The sequence below is a fragment of the Oenanthe melanoleuca genome, chromosome 2 (assembly GCF_029582105.1).
Source record: "Oenanthe melanoleuca isolate GR-GAL-2019-014 chromosome 2, OMel1.0, whole genome shotgun sequence".
Lineage (NCBI taxonomy): Eukaryota > Metazoa > Chordata > Aves > Passeriformes > Muscicapidae > Oenanthe > Oenanthe melanoleuca.
The window spans coordinates 45,617,413-45,641,876 of NC_079335.1; the positions used below are offsets into that span (position 1 = coordinate 45,617,413).

Below are 24,464 nucleotides of genomic sequence, written 5' to 3' on the forward strand. Positions count from 1 at the left end.
TACTGTGCTTAGTTCTTCTGAATACAAATGTGACACTTTTATTATTTTTCCCCCTACAGTTTGATTAAATCATTAATATCTACTTAGCTCAGGCAACCTCTGAGCCATTCAAATTGCAACTAGAATTTACTAAAGAAAATTTGGTCCAAAAGCTTTTTTTCTGGAAATATGCTCCTAGCTCACAGAAGAGAACAGAGAAAAACTCAATTCCAACCTTAATTCCAATACTGCATTCATAATGGTTAGAGAATGAAGCAGGGTGTGATTCTTCCACCACTGTAATTTAGTAAGAGTATTTTCATTCCCTATTTGGGATGCAGCTTTGGGGTATGGTTTCTTTATCTGTAAAATTCAGATAATAACCTATATCTCACTGTAGTAGAAGAGGATGGTGGGCTTAACCTTGCACTTCAGCAGAATTTAGTCCCACAAAAAGCCTAGGCAGGAGTCTAGAAGGATGGGACTCCTGCTCTCCTGAGCTAGTTATGCCAGCATTTGAAGAATCAGTCACCAAGTTTCTAATCAGCACTCACTAAGTTCTATTTGAAAAGGAAAATGTTGAGCTGGATCATCTGTCTACAAATAACTCATACCACTCAGTTTATTCCTGCTGGTTTAGATTTCTTTTTATATCCCATGGTAAAATTGTTTCCAAAATAAGCTCCATCACATGGGATTTTATTGCAATGATGGAGTGTAACCTTGTAATGTGTGTAGCTATGTGATGCAACACAGACTTTTTTTCTGAACGAATTTTAATACCTTTTTCTGGTACAGTTACAGACAGGGAGTAGCAAATTATGCATGTCCCATCAGTTGGTGAATAACACTGTTGCAGAATTCCTGAACTCTCTCCTGGTAGTCAGTTGCCCAGAAAATGCTGTTTTTTGATGGAGAGGGGACTTGCTGTATATAAATAATTCTTACTTGAGCTGAATACATGACACTTATTAAGAAACAGACCCTGCCAGTTGCCCTTCTTTTATTTTCATCCAGCCTCACTGAAGCCAGACAATTTGTGGCTTTAATAGAACATACAAGGCACATGTGGTAAGAAGAGTTCACTTACAAGCAGCCAAAGTGAGTGCAACCAAGCAAAAAACTGAACAGTTGGTGAAGTGAAATGCATCCCTTGCTTCAGACAAAAATACAGTGGAATGAAAGATGCAGTAGACTGGCTTTCCCTTAAGCAGATCTAATTTCAAAATCTGTCCCTGGAGAGATGAACTTTTGCTTTAATTGAGGAGGTGGATCCCAGCTCTTTGTCACTCCATCAGTCAGCACCCTTTGCTGTAGCTTTAGCAGCACACTGCAGAAGGCTGTAGGATTTATTTCCTGCTTTTTACATTATTGTCAGTGCTGCTGGGAATCAGAGTGGCCTCTTCCTGCTGCTGAAGGCCAGTATCCTTCAAGGCAGTGTCATAGCCTAGTCCCTACCTTCCCCTTGAGAGGCTACAGTTGTTGGTGACTCAAGAGTTTAGGATCTTGTCTACCACCTTTCCTTGGCATGGGCAGAGTCTTGCTTAAAAATCATTTGGAACTGAAAAAAAAAAGCAAGGAAAGACATTGCTTGGGGTGCAGCCTGATGTTTTGAGTTTCTTCAGCAAGCATCAAGATTTTGGTTAAAAGTGATATTAAGGATAAACACAGACCAGCATGCAGACATCTACATGAGCAGTAGTATGTGGCACAAGAGGGAAGGTGTGCAGGATAACTGTGCCTAGAGGGTGAGTGTGGAAGGAGGGTATTTCCTTCCCCTGCCCTCCTGTTTCCTAACATGTGGTGACTTGCCCTGGCCAGTCCAGGAGAAACACAGATGTACTTCTGTCTTTCTATCCAATCCTCCATCCTGTTCCACCAGGACTGAATCATTAGTTAGGACATTAACAAAAACTGGTTTTCCATGACAGGTTGTTCTCACAACTGTAAATTCCAGCTGTGTTCTTCTTCTTTGTGTTCTTATCACGGTATTCCCATGCTTTTCATGTCAGCTTCCAAAATTAACACTGTGATGGATCATGTTTCTCATTTGAGGGGTTGTGATAATGCTTGAGGAATAGAAAATGGCAGAAGCATTAGTACAATTGGGAGAAATTATGAATGGGGTGCTGGAGACTTCAGGTACTGTTCCATTTCAACTTCCAGGCTTGGAAGAGCTGTTATTTTGTTCTTTAGCATGTGGAGGCACATGTCATGCACACACTTGCTGCAGTAAACCCTAAGAGGAAATTTTGAGCAGGAATGAGGTTGTCTGAAGTGGCACAGGGAGGCTGATGGCTGTGCAGGTGTGTGGCCAGTAGAATTTAAGAGATTCAGGTGAGCCCAGCACTGTAAGCTAGGAAGCAGGGATGGCTGTGCACTCTGGGAATTACAGTGTTGGATGGTGTTTTTTGTCCTTCCCCTGTTTTCCGTGTGAGATGTTTTAGCCGATGGCTTAGCTGTCATCCATGGCATTGCTTCTTTACTCCTCAGATCTCTGGCTTATAAATGTGTGCTGCAGAATTAGCTCAGGGAAGAGTGAAAGCAATGTGAAGAAGGAGAAATTGGTTTAGGGGCATGGTTTGCTTGGCAAAAAAAATTACAAAGAAAACACATTGAATGTGGGAGCTGTGCATGTTTTAGAGAAAAACAAAATAAAAATAAATACAGGGCCTGCAGGCCATTTCATTCCTGTTGTGTGTGGAGGGCAGATTTTACATGACTTCTTAGCAGATGCTTTTGGGCATTGGCCCAGCCTCGTGATGTTTTACCAGGAGGACATCATAATCCTAGGACTTTTGCCTATAGATTTATTCAGAGTAAAAGGCACAAGGACCTGTCTGGACAATCTCAAGGGTGAATAAGAGAAAGAGTTACTTATAAACTGTTACAAATTGGTGCTGGGTAATGGCTGTAGTGTTGATCAGACAATATAAGAGGGCCCCCAGTGGTTACGACTTAACAGCTGCATGTAAGTCAGCCAGTGAACATTTGCTTGTAGCTGCTCTAGTTTTGTTTTTATTGAAGAGCAAGAAGCATAAACATGAGACACACAATCTAGAGGCTGCTTAAAGGGTTCCACTGGTTTAAAGTGTATGTTTAAATGTCAGGGCCTTCCATGAAGTGAACAAGTTGTGCCTTGAGTTGGTAACACGAATTGGGCCAGGTCATCCGGGGCACTGGCTCTGGGTGAGGTACAAGTGGGAGCATCCTGCCTGCTGTACAAGTTATTCAGTAACTCTGCAGTACATGGGTAGCCAATGCAAAGAGGATCCCCAAATATGAGTATATGCTCAGCACAAAGACTGATTATATTTGCTTTTATAGCTGATTGTCAAGTTAGTTGCTGAGGTAATGGACTGCACCTCAATTAAAATCTACCTGCCTTCATTGAAACATTTAATATTTGTGTAAATATTAAACATTTATATGAATATTAAATGCATTTATTTGGAATTGATTCATGTTTACATTTTCCCACTATCTGAATTACGATGACAAATGGAAAGCAATTTACTTATGCAGAAATTCTGCATGCATCAAACACGTTTGGCTGCGAGGAGTGGGTAAACCATTCCCATCCATCTTGCAAGGTCTTAACCATGTCCAAGCTCATATCCCAGCCATGTAAGGGCAACAGTAAGCAGCAGTTCTGTGCTGTACAGTGGGTACTTTGTTCTTGCCTTCCTCATGCCGTTGTTGGGCCCATGATGTGGAGAACATGCTGACTTGTTTTACGATGTACCACACCAGGGAATGCAGAATGCATAGTTTTCTGTTAGATTTGGAAAAGTGCAGGCTTTATATTAAAGGTTCATTTCTTTTTCATCCTTCAGCTAACTCATTTGCACTGTAATGTACTTTCCTATTCCTCCTCCTGATACTTGCTGCTTTTATACCTATTTTGCAAGCCATATTTTTAGTCTAATCCATACAGCAGTTGTCTAGAATTCCATAGCATTGCTTATTTCTTACCTATAACTCTTAATAAAAAATAGGGCTGTGCCAACCTATTATATCCTTAATAGAATATTCTAATGGTTATTAAATCAATTGACTCTGAATCTCACTTTAATAAATGAGTCAGACAGTATTTTCCAATTACTGTCAGCCGCCACCTTTCCAAAGAGCAGATTATTTTGATTGAATTTTTTAAAGCTGCTCAGCACTTTTTTGTAATTTTTTTTTTAATTTTTTTTTTTTCTGCCTGAGTAAGAGCAAAGAGCAGCAGCTCTGTTCTGCAGGGAGAGAGAGCCCTTTGGACTGTATCTGACACTCCATTCCATTTCAGGTTTATCCCAAATGGAAACTGAAAATGTGACATTTCACTGGCCCTTTATTTATTAATGATATCATATTTTGCACTTCCATAGCACCCTATCAAATTGTTTGCTAAACATGGAGAGCTAGACAGGGGCCACTGTGTAAACAGAGCCTTTTGCATCCTCTTTCCACATCTGGCACCTTTGCAAGATTTGCCATATCCTGGCTTTTTCATGCCAGTGGGAGATAAAAGGCCTGCTTTTAAATTATCTGTGGAGAGCAGAGAACAGGGACAAAGCCTTCTTCCCTCATCCTTCCACAGTGCCACGTGATCCAGGCAAGTTGTGTGTCAAGAAATATAATCTTAAACCTTTTCAAAGGCAGATGGCAGTGATTCTGGGTCTTCTGAGTATGGCAGATAGTCTTGGACTCTTCTCCAGCTCCACTGTCTTGGTTGTATTAAAAGTCTTAAGGGATAGTAATTAGGTCAGCCTGTTAAAGTAGAAATTAAAATTTAGCACCTCTTCTTTAAAGATGGGTAGTCTGAGAAACACAGGTCACACTGTGGTGCCCAAGGTGATAAGAGTATGTCAGTGCTGGAGTTTGGAATGGAAGCCAGCACCCCTGACTCTTGTGCCAATTCTGTACCTTTAGCTGCATTCCTTAAATTTAAATCATGTTCTCACATTCTTGAATGCAAGGACTGGAACCCTGCCCTTTGTTCCAAAGATGTAGCAAAGCTGGTGATGTGCACAAAATGGGTGAAAGAAGTGGGACTTAGGAAAAGTATTATTCTCTTAGTTATACAAATGCAGTCTTATTTTAAATATGGTCTTTAGAACTTGGAGACTAAAAGCATTTTATTTTTAAGAGAAAGCTTAGATTCTGCACAAATTGCTGTCTCTTGCCTGGGGAAGTTTTTATCTGCCCCAGGCAAGTGGGTGAGGGGATTTTTCAAACCCTGTTTATAAGCCTTTAGGAAAATCATATTTGCAACATAGAATAATCAAAGTGATTTTGATGTTTGTGACCAGGAGATCACCTTGGATCTGAGTAATATGAGAAATACAATAAGGGTCACATTTAATGGGGTTCAGGTCTTCTTGAACAAGTACAATTTCTGTGTAATTAAAATTAGTTTTGCTTTGGCATCAGGAGTACATGCCTTTCTGCCTACCTTTTTCTTCATCAACTAAGATACTGGAAAGACAGAAAATAGCCTTCTCTGTTTTCTGTAGTGTCATATAAAAATATTTCTTTTTTGGAAGTCTTTGTTCCTTGGAATGTTTGAAGAACTCCCCGTTTTGTGTTCCCATGCTCAAGAATGATTAGCATGGTTCATTTACACTTTGCCAACAGTAACTCTGTGATTTGAGAATTGTCATCGATTATCTTCACCTTGACATGTGGAAGATCCTGAGATGGAGCTCCCTTTGTCCTAATTGCTTTGACTGTGTGTATCAGCACAAACAGGTTGATGGAGAAGCTTCACCTTACAGGCTCCCTATCTTGTAGTTGCCCATTGTGGGGAACTTTCACCATCTCCAGAGCTATCTGCTCAGTAAAGACCATGGCAAAGATATGCATATAGGAGAAATATTGTATGTCAGTCTGTACAGTCCTCATAGCTAATTAGCAAGTTCAGGAAAAAAGAGGCATTTATATAAGATTTGTTGAACCCTCTTCTCAGGGTGCTCCTCTGCAGCTTTGCCCACAGCTGTGGGTTGCCGCCTGTTGGAAGAAAATAGCTTATAACCTGCCATGGAGGATGTGTCTGTGTCTCTTAGATCTACAGACTGGAGTATGGCAGGTCCTTTTCCTTCAGACTCCCCTTAGTGGGGCTTGCATGGGCTGTACTTGCCCTGTCTCAGCATTAGCAAAGGCAGAACACACAGGAAGGGTTTGTCAGTGATGGTGGAAAATCCCAGGCAACTCCTGATAATCCACTAAAATTTTCCCTGCTTATGAAGTAGCTAGCATATATTTGATAAATAGTTTTTAATTTTTTTATGAAGAGTTACAAAAGGTGTCACCTACAAGATAAGTGTCACCCGCCCTTAACCTTCCCCTGGGAGTCTTTTGCAAAGGATTTTATCAGCCGTTGTACCTGACTAGCAGTGTATGTGGCTGGGTGGGACGTGTACCTGAGCAGCCTGTGCCCTGTTGCTGCCATATTCCAGTCTCTCCAGAGAGACCATGGTGTCAAAACAGCTGAGACTGACCTGAGCCTTTGCCTGAGCCTGTGTTGACAGCTGTTCTCAGTGGATCCAGCTATAAACTGGTGCCTGGTCAGGCAGGCTGGGAGTCAGGTTCTTCTGTCTCATGTAGGTAACAGAGACAGGCACTTCAGCAGCAGCAGTCTGTGGGCAGGGGATTGCCAGGACCACCCATATTTTTCAGCTGACACTCAGAGCAGACCTTCCATTTCACACCCTCTAAAAGCTCTGCAGCATGTAGAGGTATGTGACGATGCAGAGTGACACAGAGTCCCCAGGCAGGCAGGTGCAAAGGAGAGCTGCTTTATTGCAAAAACCAGGCCTTTTTAAGCTGGTTATCAGCTTACATCATTTTAAGGCACAACAAGCCAACCAGCCACCCCACACCATGATGTGGACACATAGCAGTCACACAGCACCTCTGGCACATCTCTCTACCCCGTGCCAGCTGAGTCACTCTCCCATACTTCCCTTCTACTTTGCCTAAGTACCAGGCCTGAGCCATGATTTTACAAGGGTAACAAGGCCCTTATTTTATAAGGCTTTACCTATATGCAAGAGGTAGTCAGGAGCACTGAACACTGCTTTCAGGAAGGATTGAGTAGAAAAGGAAAGGAAGTTTGCAGTTTGCTGTGTCTGCATGGGAATGATGCAATTTTGTGTAAACCTTTGTCTTTGTTGGGTTTCATCTGTCCCCTTTCCTTGTGAAGAGTCTAACACCTCACAGAAACCACACAGTGGTAATTTTCAGTGGTCCCACCTGCAGAATGGCCACCACCAGCTGGCTTAGCCCACACTGTCTAATTCCCCTGCTTTGACTAAAGATGCCATGACTTACGCAAAGGATAAATTTAGCTTTTGGATTAACAAGAATTGAAAGCTGGGGGCTACCACTGACATTTTTTTTTTCAATTCTTACAAGTCACTAAGGGTCATTTGAGGCCCACTCAGCTTCAGGAGCACCATGTTGTGTTCTCTTTGCACCAGATGTTGTGTGGGGTGTAAAGCATTGTCCGTGCGCTCCGCATCCTTCGCGAATGCCCGTGACCAGAGTCACGGATCATCCCTGCCGGCAGCGCCGTGTCCTGCGGGAGGTTGGCAGCCTGGCATTTAGGAGTTCAGCATTGCAGGGCACTCTCCTAACCCGCTCCTTCCCAGCTGAGAAACGGCAGGGAGCCGTGCCAGTCGCCAAGCACTCCATTCCCGCTTGTTTTTTAATAAGCAGATACAGTATTTACCTGCGAGATCAATGCTACTCGTGTAGCGCTCCGGTGACATACAGAAGGACCTTTTCTAAGCGGCGCTTTGGGAATTGAGGCCTCTGCAGCAGGGCTGGAAGCCACTTCTTACCTAGCAACTGTTTCTAAGTAGGACAGCCGCTGACTGCCCTCATGGCCGAGTGGATGAATCCTGCAGCACCCTCAGGAAGGGAGCCAGGTGCCAGGCACCAGCCGGCCTTGGAGGACAATGGGAGGAAGCAGAGGAACGAGTGGCGGGGAGCGGGAAGGGTTTTAAAGCCGCACGACGTGGACGGGAAAGCCGTGTCAGAAGGCACACGGGGACTTTTCTGGGCCCTTCAGAGGAGAAATGCAAATAAAGAGGGGAAAAATCCAGGACTGTCAGAAAGGGAGGTTTGAAATCCTGCAGCTTGCAAAAGGTTTCATGTATGCCCACAGGACTGGGAATGTGGAGTAGGAGTGATGTGAGGATATAAACTATCCACCCATCTCATGCTGGTTGTTACAAGAAACTCCACCTCAGCCAGAGTGCCAAAAACGGCATTCACAGTTCTTACCCGTGGTAGGCAGGATGATATGTGATCAGCATTAAATTCCTCACGTGCTGTTTTGCAAGTGTACTTGGTCGTGACTGGGTGGCTCCGCTAAGAAATGATGTTTCAGGTCATAGTCATCGTTTCCTACTGAAGGCTCATGTTCTGCATTCCTGCTTAGTGCTAATTGTAAGTGGAAAATCTGTGCTTTTAATGCCCAGTCAAGCTTTGGATATTCTGAAACATTCTGGGTAAGAGAACACTTCAGCAATCGTAGGTGCTGAGGGGCATCCAATTTCCTGAACTTAGGAAAGCAAAAAGCCGCTCCAGTTCACAGATTGTCTTGGACTTTCTCTTTGTAAGGGCTGTGGTGAATGTCAGTTGTTTTTGTTTTTATTTCTCCTGCAGATGAAGGACTGAACCATGAATGCAAACTCTGCAATCAGACATTCGACTCTCCTGCCAAACTTCAGTGCCACCTGATAGAGCACAGCTTTGAAGGCATGGGGGGCACCTTCAAATGTCCGGTGTGCTTTACAGGTAGGAGCCCATCACTGCTTGTCCCAGTCATGCCCTTAGCTTGACCTTGCAGGACTCCCTGAAAAAATGTGTCATGTGCTGGCTTTAGGTCAGTTTTAGGAGGTAACACTACATTTTTCTCATTAGTAATATTGATTAGAAATCGTTTAGAAAGCTGAGCTCCTTGGAAGGTCAGTCATCCATCTGTAAGAAGTGCATTTCAAGCTCTTCTATCGGAAGTTTGAGTTTTTTATAATTACAGAAGTGATAGTCTGTTACTTTCCACAGTATCACGTTCATTACTTCCATGATTCAAACTTGCCAAGGTTAAAACTGCCCATGAATTTGTGCTTTAAAGCTACAGATCCTTCATCAGAGCAGAATTTGGCCCCCGTTCCCGGGCATAGCCCATGCAGCAGCATTCTCCTCTGATGGGGTAAGAAAGGCCACATATGTGTGTTTGTTGGCTTGTGGTGAGAAGAAACACCCTTGTAATGTGCTTTAGAAAGCAAACCATGCTGTCTTGCCACAAGTCAAGTTCTGCTCTCCCCTGACACAAGTCCAAGAGTGGAATAATCGTCCCCAAGTCAGTGGTGTTATTCAGTAGTAAAACCCAAGTGAGAAAATAACTTGACCCAGTGGGGCTAAGCACTGCAGTGTTTGGGCCATAATGAAGAACAGAAAAATGCTGTTGTTGGAAATGAAAACACATTAAAAGGATGCCTACTGAGTTGTTGTGAGTTTTTTTAAGGTCTTTCTAATGGAACATTTCGTAAAATGATAACCTAAATCATGAGTGTTAATATGTAGCTTGCATTCCCAATTTTGCTTTAAAAGATGAAAATCAAAGATAATCACAAACATGACAAAACACACTTTTGGTATTCACACATCAATGGCATGCTAATTCTGGAAGCCATTCAAGGTTTATATTTTCCATTAATGGAAGTGAAGGATTTTCATTGATAAGCAAATAGACCCTTTAATACCTTCATTTTACTTCTCTTTGTTTGGCAGCTCCACACCCAGTGAAACCTAAGTGAGTGCTACCAAGGAAAATTAAATTTGAATTTTTCATCTTTCAGATGCAGTGGCTGGTGATGATTATTACCTCACTGTGTTCAGGTTTCACTCATTTCTGTGGGCTATAAAATTTAAAAAATACATAGTTCCTCTTCACTGCACAGCTTGTCTGAGCATGGGTAGTACCACCACAGTTTGTTGGTAAAGTGTCTGTGTTCAATAATTCTTTCAGCTAATAATTTCTTCAAGTTTTTAGTTTTACTACTTATTGTACTAATTTTCTCCCTTGTTTTTGTTTACACATTATGGTGTGATGTTTTTTTTAGTGTAATGTCATGGATCTTCAGTTTCCAAGTTTGGGGTGTTGTAAATGTAACATAAAAACTTGTGTATGTAGAGAGTACCCACTGAGGGTTCTCCATGTGACCAAGATCCCTGATAAAACTAATCCTTCCATTTCTGAGCCAGTAGCCTTGTAAAATGTGTTAAAGAGTACAGAGATTAGTCGATTCCAATCTGTAAGAAATACTCCTTGCTTTTTGCTGATGGGGTAAATAGACAGTGAGCATTAATCACAAACAATGATGCTTTATTAGCAATATGCCATTAAATTACTTCAGCACATCTTGCTAGAATATTAACAAGAATCACCAATATAAGTTTTATATGGAAAATGGAATCTGATCTTTTTTTTCTGGGGTAATGAGAAATGTGATTAAAATGTATGACTCAGAAGAACAATATTCTGATGTTTTTTGTTGCCTTGCAATTAGAATAATTTTAATGATTAGGAGTGGAGTCAAAGTCAAATGCCAGCATCTTTAATAAATCCTTTCCCTGCCTATACAGATTAATATTGTAGATGCAAACTTTTTTAGGTCACAGTGCACCAGGCATCCATCAGAAGTCAGTGCTGCCAACCCAAACACTGCCTCTGGCATATACAATTTAATTATTAATAGTATGTCTCCTAGGTAAACTGTTACACAGTCTTAGGGCCTTGTTTTGTAGTCATTAAAATTGAACATGTTTATATTATTGAAACCCTTGCATTCAGTGTGTAGGCAGAGTTGATCTTAAAGTATCCAAAGAGAATTTACCTGCAGTTCTGTTTCACATTTATAGACATTGCCCCAGTATAGCTGTGGGATATAATTTTTAACATTAACACATTTAAATACAGAGCTGTTTGTTAGCTTTAACTTTAGGCACACAGAGTAAACAGGACTTTGGCATCTGTGCTTTTCAAACCTGTTGGTTGCTAGGAAATAAGTTTTGTGTGTGTTCAATCAAAGTGCAGCAAGCATGAAGAAATAATTCTGAACAGGAAATGGCATTTTCAGATACTTTATACTTGAAATCTTCATTGGTTGGCCTGACAGGGTCATTGCTTTTTTCTTGGTCAATTGCTGGGTTTTTTCCCCTTACACCAGGAATCTGTTTCAATTCATTTGTTTTAGAAGAAGCATCACACTTTGTAGACAAATAACATTCATTGGTATGCACTATAGCAACAGTGTAAGGTGAAATCTAAATGCACTTGCCTAATTTTATGTCCTGGAATTGCTCAGTGTTATTGGGAGATTGGGAAAAAACACTTCACTTACGATATGAAATAATGAAAAACTTGTTCTTTTTCTAATATTTCAGTGTTTGTCCAAGCAAACAAGTTGCAGCAGCATATTTTCTCAGCCCATGGGCAAGAGGACAAGATCTATGACTGCACACAGTGTCCACAGAAGTTCTTCTTCCAAACAGAGCTGCAGGTACCACACTTGTTACCTGGGGGTTATAACAGCATTATGTATTTGATAGCTGAATTCAAAGCTGTACTTGCCATATCCTCCTCTGATACTTGCTTATCATCAGGATGGGAATTAGAGAAGGTCAAGAGAAATTGCAGGTGATTCAACCCATGCTGCTTCAAAAAGGTGCTGGCAGAAAGCCACCTGGTACAGAGCTGGATTTCAAGATTCTTGCACTCTAGGTTGTTGCAGCTCAAGGTATTCTCTAGGAGAGAGAAATGGGCATCCTATTTTTCTTGATACCCATAAAACGTTTAGTAAAGCAGTGAAATGGAAAATAAATGTATTCTTTTGTCTTTAACTGTGAAAAGCTAAGCACTGAAGTAGGAGTGTAGTGATGGCAGAGAGGGAAGTTGACAGAATTTCCCTTTTCTCTTGGTGGGGAATAAAAATAGGGTCAAATGAATGTCTTTTTTTGGGCCATTGTCAGACTTGTAATGATACTGTTCATTAATGGTTAACAAAAGGACAGAGAGAGAGAGAAGAAAAAAAGAAAGAAAGAGATAAAGAGGAAGAGAGGAAGAGAGGAAGAGAGAGAGAGAGAGAAAGAAAGAGAGAAAGAGAGAAAGAGAGAGAGAGAGAAAAAAAGAGAGAAAGAGAGAGAGAGAGAAAAGAAAGAAAGAAAGAAAGAAAGAAAGAAAGAAAGAAAGAAAGAAAGAAAGAAAGAAAGAAAGAAAGAAAGAAAGAAAGAAAGAAAGAAAGAAAGAAAGAAAGAAAGAAAGAAAGAAAGAAAGAAAGAGAAAGGAAGGGAAAAAAAGTGGGGGAGGGAGAAGGTGCAGGTATGCAAAAGACAGTTTTGAAAAGAAGAGGGAACACAAGGTAAAAGTTACTTTTAACAGTAGAATTAGGACTGGATTTTAAAAAGCAGAATAGATAACTGAAATATGAAGATGCAAAGCATACAGAGTGTAATTATGAAGTGTACAATCACCTTCTAACAAGTCTATCCCACCAAAAATGCACTTTCATTTCAAAACACATGGGCTCCCAAGCAGCTGCCTTCATTTTTTTTTTGCAATAAACAAACCACGTGTTTCTCCATGTAAAATTTATTCCTGCCCTAGACTAAGGAAAAGAATTTGCTCTTTCCATCTAAGCCTCATGCATTGGAACTTCAGCTTAACTGGAACACCTGGTTTTCTAGTCAAGGGCACAAAAGGGTGTCACCACAGAGAGCAACTCTGTTTGACACAGGCTAGATAACAGTGTTTTGGTAGTTCCAATGCTCCAGCAGGCTCTAGACCCCATCTCCACATCCTTAGTGACAACCTCCCTCTGGCTTATTTACACTTGCAAAAAGGAAGAGGTATGCATTTACTTATACACTTAAATCATTATGTTTATTAGTATTTTAATTAACTTGGACAGCCCTACCTCAGAGGAGAATGCATTATGTTTTAAAAAAATGCAGTGCCATCATTCCATTTGCGTGATCACTGCCTTTCTGCTCTTACCTCCAGTTACCTACCCAGGCTGGTGAAAGGGCAGCAAAGCACTCAGGCACAGCAGTAATACTGAGCTTTGGCTTCTGCTCTTGCTGAAAATACATTGATCTTCAGCCCAGTCACATTTAAAACCTATTCTAGGAGGCATTGCTTTGTTCAGGCTATCTGCCACCTAAAGCAGTGGAATCTTTGGGAGCTATCCTCCAGGTTATGCTTCTCTATCCTTTCACATTGCCGTGGTTTGTGCTGGGGCTTGCAGCATAGCTGTTTATTCTATCAAGAGCAGTTCCTTCTTTCTAAATTAAATGTGCATCTAATGTGCTTCTCCCATGCACAGGACATGCTGATCATGTCAGATTAGAAGGCAGGGTCAGCACTCCATGGTTGTAGGGAAGGCAGGGTGGAAGCATGAACAAAGTAGAGCAGGGCAGAATGCAATAGCATAGAAGTCCCATCCACATGTATGGTACAGCTGATAATTAAAGGGAATGAATTCAAGCATACAGAAGATATATGTGTTACAATGGTTCTTAATTTGGTGTTTGGCCCAGTGTGATTCTTCACTTAACATTCTCTGGCTCCTGTTCAGAAAGAGTAATCTATAGGAACATAAGAATCCATTCATACTATGTGCAGCTCACCTTCAAGTAGGACTCCCTTTAGAAGTTTCCATTATTTCCCTCCAGACACTTGCTAGGAATACAGCACAATCCCACAGGACCACATTCCAGTGAGAGCAGAGAACAAATGACCAGTCCTAAAAATCAAACCTTCAATGTGTTGCTCAACCTTCAAGTTGAAATAATGAAAATTTACAGGAATTTGCTCTTTGTTTTAAGATCCGTTTGACACTTCCTTTGTGCTCTGTACACAGCCTTGAAACACTTTGTGCTCAATAGCTACAGAACCAGACTTAAACTTTTTTAGATACTACCTGCATATGGAGGAAACAAATGGAAACCTTCTGTAACAGAAGTTTATGCTTTAAGAGTGTTTCAAGTTGTGAATTTTTGTACTTACACATTTAAAAGGCTATATGATGTGTTTATACTTCTGAAAGGGAGTTGAAAAAGTGTGTCCCTAAAAATGTTTATTCTTTAGAATAGAAAGCTTTTAATAAGACATGCTTAACACAATAAGGACTGTTCTAAAATAGGCTTGAACAATCTCTAAGTATCAGATAAGGAACCTGAAAGGTAGATGCATTTATAGGGTGCCTAGATTTCCCCCAAAAGATTAAAATCTTGTAATTGAACACGTGGGTCATTCTGTTCTGTACAGAGGGTGGATATAACTAAAACAGTGTTCTCCATCCATTATCCATAACACTGAATTTTTAATTGATAAGGAAGTGAACTTATCACTAGTTTATTATTGAATTTTCATTAAATTATGATAAAGGAATTTATACCTATTAAGACTTCTTTTTCCTGCCCACATGCTGTTTCCAGTGCCTGCTCCTTTCTGCCTTAGTCTTATTTGACATAGGTTTAGATAGTTGCTCTGGTGTTTGTGCTTCTCTTGTCTCTGATGAGAAGTAACCATTTCTTTCCTATTTCTAGAGCTAATATTAATTTCACAGAATCAGAATTATTTGGGTTGGAAGGGACATTAAAAATCATCCAGTTCCAACCCCCTGCCATGGGCAGGGACAGCTTCCACAAGACCAGGTTGCTCAAAGCCCCATCCAACCTGGCCTTGAACACTTGGAGGGACACAATATATTGTGGTGTTTGTGGGGAGGAATGGGGTACCCTTGTGGGGTGTTACCCAGAGTGAATGAATTCACCTTAGTTTTATGCAGATGTTGCTGGATCAGACAGGTACTGATAGCCAGTAGAACTGATTAATAATTGTACCTTTTTTTCAGTGTTTTATCAGTGATGATAGTTAATCTTCAATATGATGCTAGCCAAGATTACATGATCTCAGCACCATTTTGCCCAATACAAAAATGATATCTCTTTTTGGGGAATTAGGACATTTCCTTAACTTCTTGTGACTAATAATTAGCTGCCCCTGGGGTAGTTAAGTGTCCCCACTTTAGAAACATGAAAACTAGGGCAAGAAATAATTGGATCAGCAGTTGCTTCTCATCCTGTTCAAAAGGGACCTGGCCTCAGTGATTCACGCCCTTGCTGCTTCCCATCTGGACTCCATCAGCACAGAATACCTGGGCATGAAGCCATCAGCCTGTAGGACGTTCCAGCTAATACAGAGAGCTGCAGCACTGGCCCTCGGTAGCAAAGGAGACCAGGAGCATATTCAATCAGCTCTCTTGCTGTCTGTACTGCCTTCCTACATGTTTGTCCAGTTGTGTTCTAAGACTCAGTCCTTAATTTTCTTGGTGGACTGGGTCAAATGCATCTCAGAGGTGACCTGAGAAGTTCTTCCCATTTGGAAACAATGTCGGAGTTGACAAAGTTCTGCTTTGTGAGCGTTTCTATCAAAGAGCAGAAGATTTTTGCTCAGGAGCTAGAACTTCCTCACAGACTGGCCTGTGAGAGCATGGAACAAACTTCCACAGCAGTTAAGTATTACAACAGATGTCCTCAACTTATGCTTTTAAGAGCAGGATGCACCTACATGTGCCAAAGAATCCTTTTTCTCATACAAACATATACCTGTATGTAGATTTCTAAACATTCCCCAAAATCCCAAACCACAGCAACAGAGCTCTACCAAAACAAGGTACACAGCTCCTTCCCCAGGGAGAGGATGAAAGAAAGAATGAAGCACTCATAGCAGATGTTACTCATGTCGCTTCAAACAGCAGGAGAACATTCTTAGCTCCCAGCACAAGGCATTGAAACAAAGCAGGACAGAGGCACTATAGAAGAGTCTCTGAAGTTTTATGTAGCTAAATGTGAGTCCTTCTCTGGATTGCCAGTTTTACCATTTTCTTGTTCCAAGGTTATCACTGTTGAAACTAAACTTCTAGTTTCTTCCTTACTTCTTTAAGGGTTAAACTTCCCAAAAATCTCAGCATTGAAAAATGCTCCCAAAAACTCAACATTTTAAAACAGCCTTTAAAATACCCTTGACCTGAGCTGGAGCAGAACTAAGCAAGCTCTAGGCTATTTCAAGAACTAAAGGCTTGGCTGAGACCTTTAGTGGAGACAGTGGCAGAGCTGGGATTCAAACACCATGTTCCCTCATTTGGGGGTCAGCTAGAGAAAACTGCTAATTAACCTGGGCTGGGGCTGTCTCCTTGTGGCAGAGGCCTTCTGGGGCCAGCTGGGAAAGAGGCTGGTGTAGGAATAGCATCAGCCATAGCAGCAGTGGCACAGCTACCTCCATCTAGGATTGTTTTGCCAAGGCTCCCCAGTTGAGTCTGTGTACCATGTAGGTCCCAACAGCAGGGGAGACCGTGAATAATTCATGCTCTTTGCACAAAAACAGGCACAAAACTTTCAAACCTGCAGGATGTTTTCTTCACAAAGAAAAGACCTCAAAACACTTTTTTAAGTGAAATTGGAGATTAGTTTTGGCATTTCTAGGTCCCCAAGCTCTTAGGGTGAGGAGTGGAACATAGATGCTGGCTTTCTAGGCCCCAAAGGCCAGGAGCCAGCAGGGAATAACTTTGTCAGCTCCTCTTAAAAAGAAGCCTACCTGGAATCCAATTAACAGTCAAAGCTTTAGGCCAGCATTTTCAAACTCAGTGGCCTATTTCTGAGAGGGTGCTGAGCACCTCCAGCTGCAGATAAGGCCAGGGCAAGATGCTGGTGCTGAGTACATCAGGAAATCAGGTCAAAAATGCCTGAAGTTAGGAACCTTGATAAAAGCATAGGTGCTGAGCAGCCATAGCCTCATTTAAAGTTTCAACAAAACACCTTTGATGCCTAAATGCAGGCATCACATTTGATAGTGTTGGCCCTAGTCCTCAGCAGGCAGTCAGGTTGCTTTTCTCAGGCCAGGTGCTAACTCTCTCCACATAACCATGCACTCATCTTGTGAGTGAGGATAATGATAATAATATGTGTTCCAGAGATACTAGGACTGTAATTAATGTTTGTATTTTAGGGGACTAGACTGAGCTGCATGCATTGCAGGTTTGCTTTTTCTTCCTGAGCCCTTACTGTGCATTCTGTTTCAGATAGATAGGTATGCACCAGTAGGTGCATTGAGGATCTTTCCATGTCTTCCAAGATTTAAAAAATTCAGACCTGAGATTTGAGACTTTTTTCCCCCTAGAAGGAAGAATTGTTTTCTTTGCAAATTTTCTCAAAAAGGCAATCAAGAGAAGCACGGTGGAGGCACTCATGCATTAGCTCTTTAAGAACATACCTTCTAAGTGTTTCCCCTGCAAGTCTTTTGCTTCAATGTCAAACAAAGTTTAAATACAAAAAGAAATTCTTTGAATTCCCTTCCAGTGCCCCTTCCCTCCTGGGGATTGAGGGGTGTTATGGCCACATTAGGTTTTCATGCAGTAATTCTTTCCTAAATAAGAAATTTCCAGGTTTGGAGCTTGTGAGTTCACCCACCTTTGATTGGCCTATTCAAATGTAAACACTCCCTGTGGGTACTTCATTAGTTCATGAATATTTATACCAAATTGCAAAGCTTACCATGCCCAAAGTGCCAGAATTTTTCAGGACCATTTTGATTTCACTAAATAGTGCTTGTCAAAGATGAGCTTAGTATTAATGTGACTTATTTGTGTCCACATACTTCATATATGAGTAACTCTATGTACCATAGTCAGCCTGTGAAATTTTCTACACTTTTTCCTGTAAATAAGCAGGAAACAATGTGTTCACAACATCCCTTATACATTCCCTGTGAGAACATTCCTTACATTTCTGGAGCAAATCACAATTGAATCACAATTATGGGTTTGCTTTTTCAGATGATTGAGTAATATTATTGATGAAAATACAGAATTAATTGGCAAAGACAGACAGTACAGCATTTAAGTGATGGATATTATATCTAAATACAGATTTTAATCTTGAAAAGAAATTCAGACTTCAGGAACAGTAAAATGGTAAAGAACTGAAAAGTAAGTATGTTGTCCTGAGTGATACTCATAAAGTACCTATTCAAAAATAAGCAAAAATTTATATTGCTTCTCTTACTAGGGGATAGAGTCATATTCAAAAGTGTGTGTGCTTGAATGTATGTCCCTATTTTGCCTACTTCTTCCTGTTTATATGCTTGTATGGCAGTATTCTTTTGGTAAAATAGAAATACCTATTTAAAAAAATAACCCAGGCATCTCTTCTCCAAATTGACTCATATGGTCTATATTAAACAGATTCTGCAGAATCAGGCAATATAGTAAAGTTTGTAATCATTACAACTGCAAATCCTTATGATATGCAAAAATGTGAAATGAAATTCATGGTTTCTAGTCTGAAAGCAGCAAATGTTGTCTCTGAAACGTATCAGCAATGTTACATGTCAACATTAAAATCATAATTTCTGAGGTCTTTTTAGCAAACAGAACAGTGAGATGTAAGAGATTTCAGCCTAAAGAAGCAAATGAAAAGTTGCTGCAGAAAAAAAAAGGGACAGAAAGGCAGAGGAAGAAGGGAACAAAAGGCAGAGGAGTAGAGGAGAAGCAGAAAGATTATGGGACAAAGAAAGAAACAAGATAGAAATAATAGTGCTTGGGAAAGCAAACATTTTTTCTTCTGAGTGATGCTGGTAATAATGGTAAGACACTTGTAAAAATAAATCATGGTAATAATAAGGGGAAATTCAGTTATTACATAAAGGCCAGTTTCTACCCTCAGTCCTTATAGAAACCTCAGTGAACATCAGAGAGTCCTGTCATAGACTGAGGGCAGAGAAAGCAGTAAATGTATTCCCTGACCCACAGATAATCATTAGAAATGGAATTCTGCCCTTTGCAGAAAATGAGGTTTTATCATCTGTGCCCTGAATGTTTCAGCCTACACCTTGCCATTAGTCAGATCAGTTGGCACATACACCTGGAGTAAGCAGAAGAAATAAGCACTCTGTTTGCATATGAATAATTTCCCTGGTAGATCAGTTCAGTTCTGTTAATTGTCCATCCATTAATTTCTTGCTAATGTAGTTGATGTCGATGACTGCTTTTCTGTGCTAAACAGGAAGCACCACTTCTTCATTCTAGGACACATTCCTTCCTACAACTGCCCTGCTGTTAGCTACCAGTAGCTGCCATTATATTATCTTTCATCTGGCCCAGAGCTGACAACAGATGGCCATCTCCGGGACTGCCATCAGTGTGACTTTATGAAGCATCCAGCTATGGTGTATTGAGGAGCTTCATGGCCAGTTCTGCAAATCTCATTTCCCTTCCCCCTACCCTGCTGCTGGCCCCCCTCACTCCATCTCCATGAATAAGCTCCTTATTCCTGGCTCCACTCTCCACTGGTCCTGTCATTTCCCAACGAGTGGTGGCACATGGTTATCACTGGAAGTTTGCAGCTCCAGGTCTGCCCCCACTTCCCTCTGCAGCACTGGCACAAGGTTGTTGTTGCTCCCAGCATCCTCACTCCTCCATTTTTTTGCTGTACCAAGGCATAGGTACAGGGGTTTGGTAGCAGCAAAACTGCTACCTCTTAAGATCTTAGTTCAAAGCCTACCTTCTTCCACCGCAGAGCACCTCCTCGAGCTTCGGGGGTTTTATGTTTTTTTTTTAAGTTCCACAAGACATGCTGCCAAACCAGCATTGAGTATATTAAGTGTGACAGAAGCTAAAATATCGATCAGAGACCTAAAGTGGAGAAAAGTGTAAAATTCACAAGCATCCTGATTCCATTGACATGTTAGATCACTTGGAAAAGCTCTTTCAGCTGTGTGGCTGCTGTGCATTTTGGAGAAAGATATATTATTTGCTCTTGACAGAGTTTTCTAAAGCAAGGTACCTCCAGAGCCAGCCCATATTTTACAAGAAATTCACATTTGTGTCCTTTATTGTGATATTTGCAGCAAGTCTACAGCTAGTGAGAGTCTCTGCCCTCAAGCTATGAAGGAGTAAGGCTCCATTGTTGGAGAGAGAGCAGCCGTCTGTGAAAGGCTGAGATGTGGTAGGCAAGATGAATACTGCTTAAAAGCAATGCTTGCCATGCTGTCATTTAGAACGGGAACACTGAGGATTTAAACAAAAGTGAAAGGCATGGTAAATGAATCCTTTAAAACTGGTCAAATTTTCAGCTGCCAAAAATAACAAGTTTTCTCCATTGATAGGTTCATTGAGTAGGAGGAAAGCTGGGAGGGGATGAATTCCCCTAGGGAGGAGGTGCAGATAGTTTGGGAAAACAAGGTGTGGTCAGTGATTCATAAAGAGACACTCCAGTAAACAGCAAACTTGGCCCAAAAGGGGTGCCTTTTTTTTTTTTTTTTTTTTCTTTTGCTTTTTTTGCTTCCTTTACTTTGTTTTTGCTTTTTTTTTTGTTTTTGTTTTTGTTTTTTTTTTTGTTTTGTTTTCCTGTCAGTGGCAGGGTAAGAGCATCATTGGGCCACTCAGTTCTAAACATGAGTGAAAAATACTGGTGCAGAGTGGCTACACAAATGTAAGTGTATGTTGCAAAAAATGTGTATATCCCCCATTCAGAAGAAACAGCTTTTAGGTTTAGCATTTCTACCTCTTATTGGAGGCAGTTTCACCATACTTTGATCAAATCAAGGTGTAAACATTTTGGGTGGGAAAAGAATGGAATTTTGAGGGCTTGTGATTTTTTTTAAGTTGAGGTTCCTTTGTGTTCAAAGCTGAAATTGAGTGTCCTCCACCCTGTTAACAAAGGAAGAGAGAAAGAGATGATTCAGTTCTCATGAACCAATACTGCTGAGTTGCACACATTTCTACGTGCAGCTTTGGTTGTTTTTCTGTGTTGTTATAGTGTCATTTTGCAGGAGAATCGCTAGGCACGGTCACGGATCATGGGTGTGTAAGTTTGCTCGGGGATATGCTGTGCCAGGGAATACTCTGCCTCCCCCCATACTTCCTGTGTGTAGATGTGTGCTGTGTAAGATAAAGGACCTGTGATATTGTTAAATATTAGTGGTGCATTTTGCTTGGCTTTGCATTTGTAAAGGTGAAAGGTGATTGTGCAGGAAAATGGAACAGTATATTTGCTGTGAGACAGGCACTAAGAACTCACTCCCATGCTCAGTTATAATTCATGACTGTACTGGTGGGAAGCCCTTATCCCTCTGTGGAGTTAATGCATCTCTACTGTAACCTGCTGAGAGCACCCTGTGTCCCCTCCCACCATCTGTGCATTCACTTGCGTGCTTTCTGTCTCCCCCTTTACTGTGAGATCTCTTGGTGTTAAAACTGTCACACTACCAGTGCCTGGTAAAGGTGGCTTTATGATGTGTATTAATGCTGAATTGTCATCTAAGGGTGAGGAGGAAGGTAAAGGATATGTTACCATTTGTTTTAAGCTCTTGTTAGAAAATGCTGGGGAGAAAATAGACAGAAAGGTAGATTTGTTGCTTCGAACAGCAAACAGCTTTGAACAGAACAGAGAAATTGTCACAGCTCAGGGTTAGAGCTGTTGATGGTAAATGCATTTTTCTTCCCAATCTAAGATGGGGGATTTATTTAACTGTTTCTTGGTACAGTGGATCTCTGCCTCTCCGTGTCAAGATCCAAACCAACGACATTGAATAATACTGAATGATTGAATTTTATTTATTAATATTTATTTACCCATCAGCTGAATTTTATTTTCTCCAAGTTGATCTACTCTTTTAGCTGAAAAGCTCTCTTGCAGGCTGCAAGTTGCTTCTTTGCTATCTGAGACTTGAAATTCATGTGACCAAGTGCTATAAACTAGTACAGTCTTAACTAAACAGGTAGTGTATGAAGATTTTTTATTATTATTATTCTTGCTGTAAGGCACTGTCAGAAGACTGGTGAGACTGTCTAGCTTTGGAAGAATTGCACTCAGCTCACAGAGATTTAGATGATGCTTTATCAACCTGGCACTTTACCACAACATTAAACTCAGAATATGGTTAAAAGACCATGTACTTGACTGTCACGGCAATATTAATTTGCAGTGTTTCACTGGATCTAATCTCATGTAGTCTGTTGTTTGTATTCCTTTAAAACTTATAAATCAAATCCAGACCTGGAATACCAGTGTATGAACTTAACAGATGTGCTGCCATAAGGGACCTGCTATGTTATAAACTGCAGAAATGATCTTTTTCTATTTCAGATTTCTAGCTTATTCCAGGGAGATTTAGTAACCACAGAAGGAAGGTGGAAGGTCACGCACGAGGACGGTAGCACCCACCCAGGACTTGACGTTGGGTGTAATTGTCAGGAAATCCACCTCTAATCATTTTATTATTCAGCTGTAGCATCCACCAAAGCTCCTGAGCAAAAGTAGGGCAAGAATGACTTCAGTAGCTCTGTGTCCAGGTTTTCTTAGGTGAAAGATCACTTTGAGATGACACAGCTGAGTAGTCAGGCTGAAATCCTAGTTGGTATTTTATTAATTTTGCACCAAGATAAATCTTGAAATTCTGACAAACTCCATGACAGGTGAAATTCCTTCTTGCAGAATCTGCTCAGCAAGAGGCTGCTCATTTCGTTCTGTTCAGAGGCAGGCAACAGGAGGGCAGCTTTATAATCAGCCCTCAAAGGAGCCCTGGCCGCCCCAGAGCCTTGGACTGATTGAATAACTCCTGGGCCTCTTCCCCTAGGCCTCCATCAGCAGGGGTCCTGTGGAAAGCAATCTCCCGCAGACTGGCACTGAAGTGAGCTTTAAACTACTATTTTCTGCTCTCCAGAGGAGCCTGGAGTACTAAAAGATAGATGGACTGCAGATATTTTATGAGAAACTGTCAGAAGAAGAGCAGAGTAAATGTTTTTTTCCCTCCTTCGAGTCACACGCTGCATCACTGTAGAATTTTTCCCAGAATCTTTTACACTGAAAGTTTGAAATTAATTGGTTGCTAACCTTAATTTCCCCCCTCCCTCTTATTTTTCTTTTTTTCCCTTCCCTCTTTTTCTTCTTCTCTTTTTTTTTCCCCCTTAAATATTCACTCGGAGGCCCTTTGCTTAACCACAGTTGCAGAAAATCAGTACCATTTGCACTGAAATATTTATAATGACAGAATGAAAAATTGGATTCATTTTCTGGCCTGTAGCCGAACAGTCTGCAACTTTGCACAGCATTGTTTAGCATCTCTCATTCCTTCCTTTCATTGGGGTCCTTTTCAGGCACACACACACACAAACACACGCTGCCCGTGCTTCAGAGGACTGTTTAGCAAAACACAGAGCCATTTTTAATTTAGCCTTGAGGAAACAACTTGTCTCTAACCTTGCCACCATTTGGGGGGGGAAGCAAAGCGGGAGCATGTAGAATTCCTTTCACAGGAGACATTATGGAGGGTGACATGTAGTAATCTGCATTGAAGCAGTGTGTGGCTAGAATTCTGCAAGTTGCTTTGGTGTGTTGCAGGTTAGGCAGGGTGGACTCAGCACCAGGCTGGATAGCAGGATCTTTCCAGAAAACCCTGTTCTGCCACCAATTCCCTCCGTGGCTTGAGAAGCTCATTTGCCCACAAAGGAAGAGGTTGTCAAAAGCCTTTTGTGCCTGAAGAGACTGTAAAAATGCCCTGTGCTTCTTTGCACCTCCAGAAAACAGAAGATGCTGGAACTGTACATATTTACTTCCCTTGAAGCGATGGTGTGAAGGTGAAGTGGTTGATGTTTGCAAAGAGCTTTGAAAATGAAAGTGCAGATCCTCAGGCTCCAATTTGCATCCCCTGCCAGTATAAAAGGTACCTTAGTCAGACAGCCAAGGATTCCCTCAGTACGCAGCAAATCCTGTTTATTTTGCAAGCTGGTTCTGTATCACTCCCTTTTGGTCCTCACAGGCATGTCTCAGACTCCAATGAATTCCAGGGATTTTTAATTGGTATAGCAATCCCATGGGGCTATTATCAGCTGGCAGAAGTTTGGGCAGTGTTAGGAATGATTTAACATGCACTGAGGACTATGGTAGCCCATGATTTGAATGCTTAGGCCGCATGGATTTACAATAATATACAGTGAGCATGTAGGAATTAATCTGAAAATGCACACAATTTAGCAGAGAACTGTAAGTCTCTACAGATGGGACTCTTGTGCAGAACTTAATAGGGAAATATATCTGTGAAAAGAGGTTTCTCAAAAACCCTTAGAAATGACTCTCTGGTGAGTTTGAAGATTGCCTTGACAATGCATTTGTTTCTGGAAAAACAAGCCCTGTGACCAAAATCCTTAGTCCTAAGGCCTAAAAGGACACTTCTTGAGACAATACTGGGTCCCCCTAGGAAGTGGGTTGGATGCAGGGATGGATTCTGCGAGGTGCTGAGAACCCCCTGAAAATGCAGGTGACAGAAATTGCCTGTCAAGGTCCAAAAATGTCATCTTGCTAACTTCACCTGTATCAAATTTATGACAGAGCTCTATTGCTGACAGCAGGTGACTGTGTACAGTACTAAA

The 24,464-nt window shown here is 41.2% G+C and overlaps 1 protein-coding gene across 12 annotated transcripts in view; it reads left to right on the plus strand.

Annotated features, from left to right (window-relative positions):
- Positions 1-24,464, plus strand: part of ZNF521 (zinc finger protein 521) — a 229,676-nt gene that overhangs the window by 191,921 nt on the left and 13,291 nt on the right. For all 12 annotated transcript variants that reach the window (XM_056484126.1, XM_056484116.1, XM_056484115.1 and 9 more), the window contains 2 exons: positions 8,638-8,769; positions 11,422-11,537. In XM_056484126.1, coding sequence (XP_056340101.1) covers positions 8,638-8,769; positions 11,422-11,537 — 248 coding nt within the window. The remainder of the gene's footprint in view (positions 1-8,637; positions 8,770-11,421; positions 11,538-24,464) is intronic.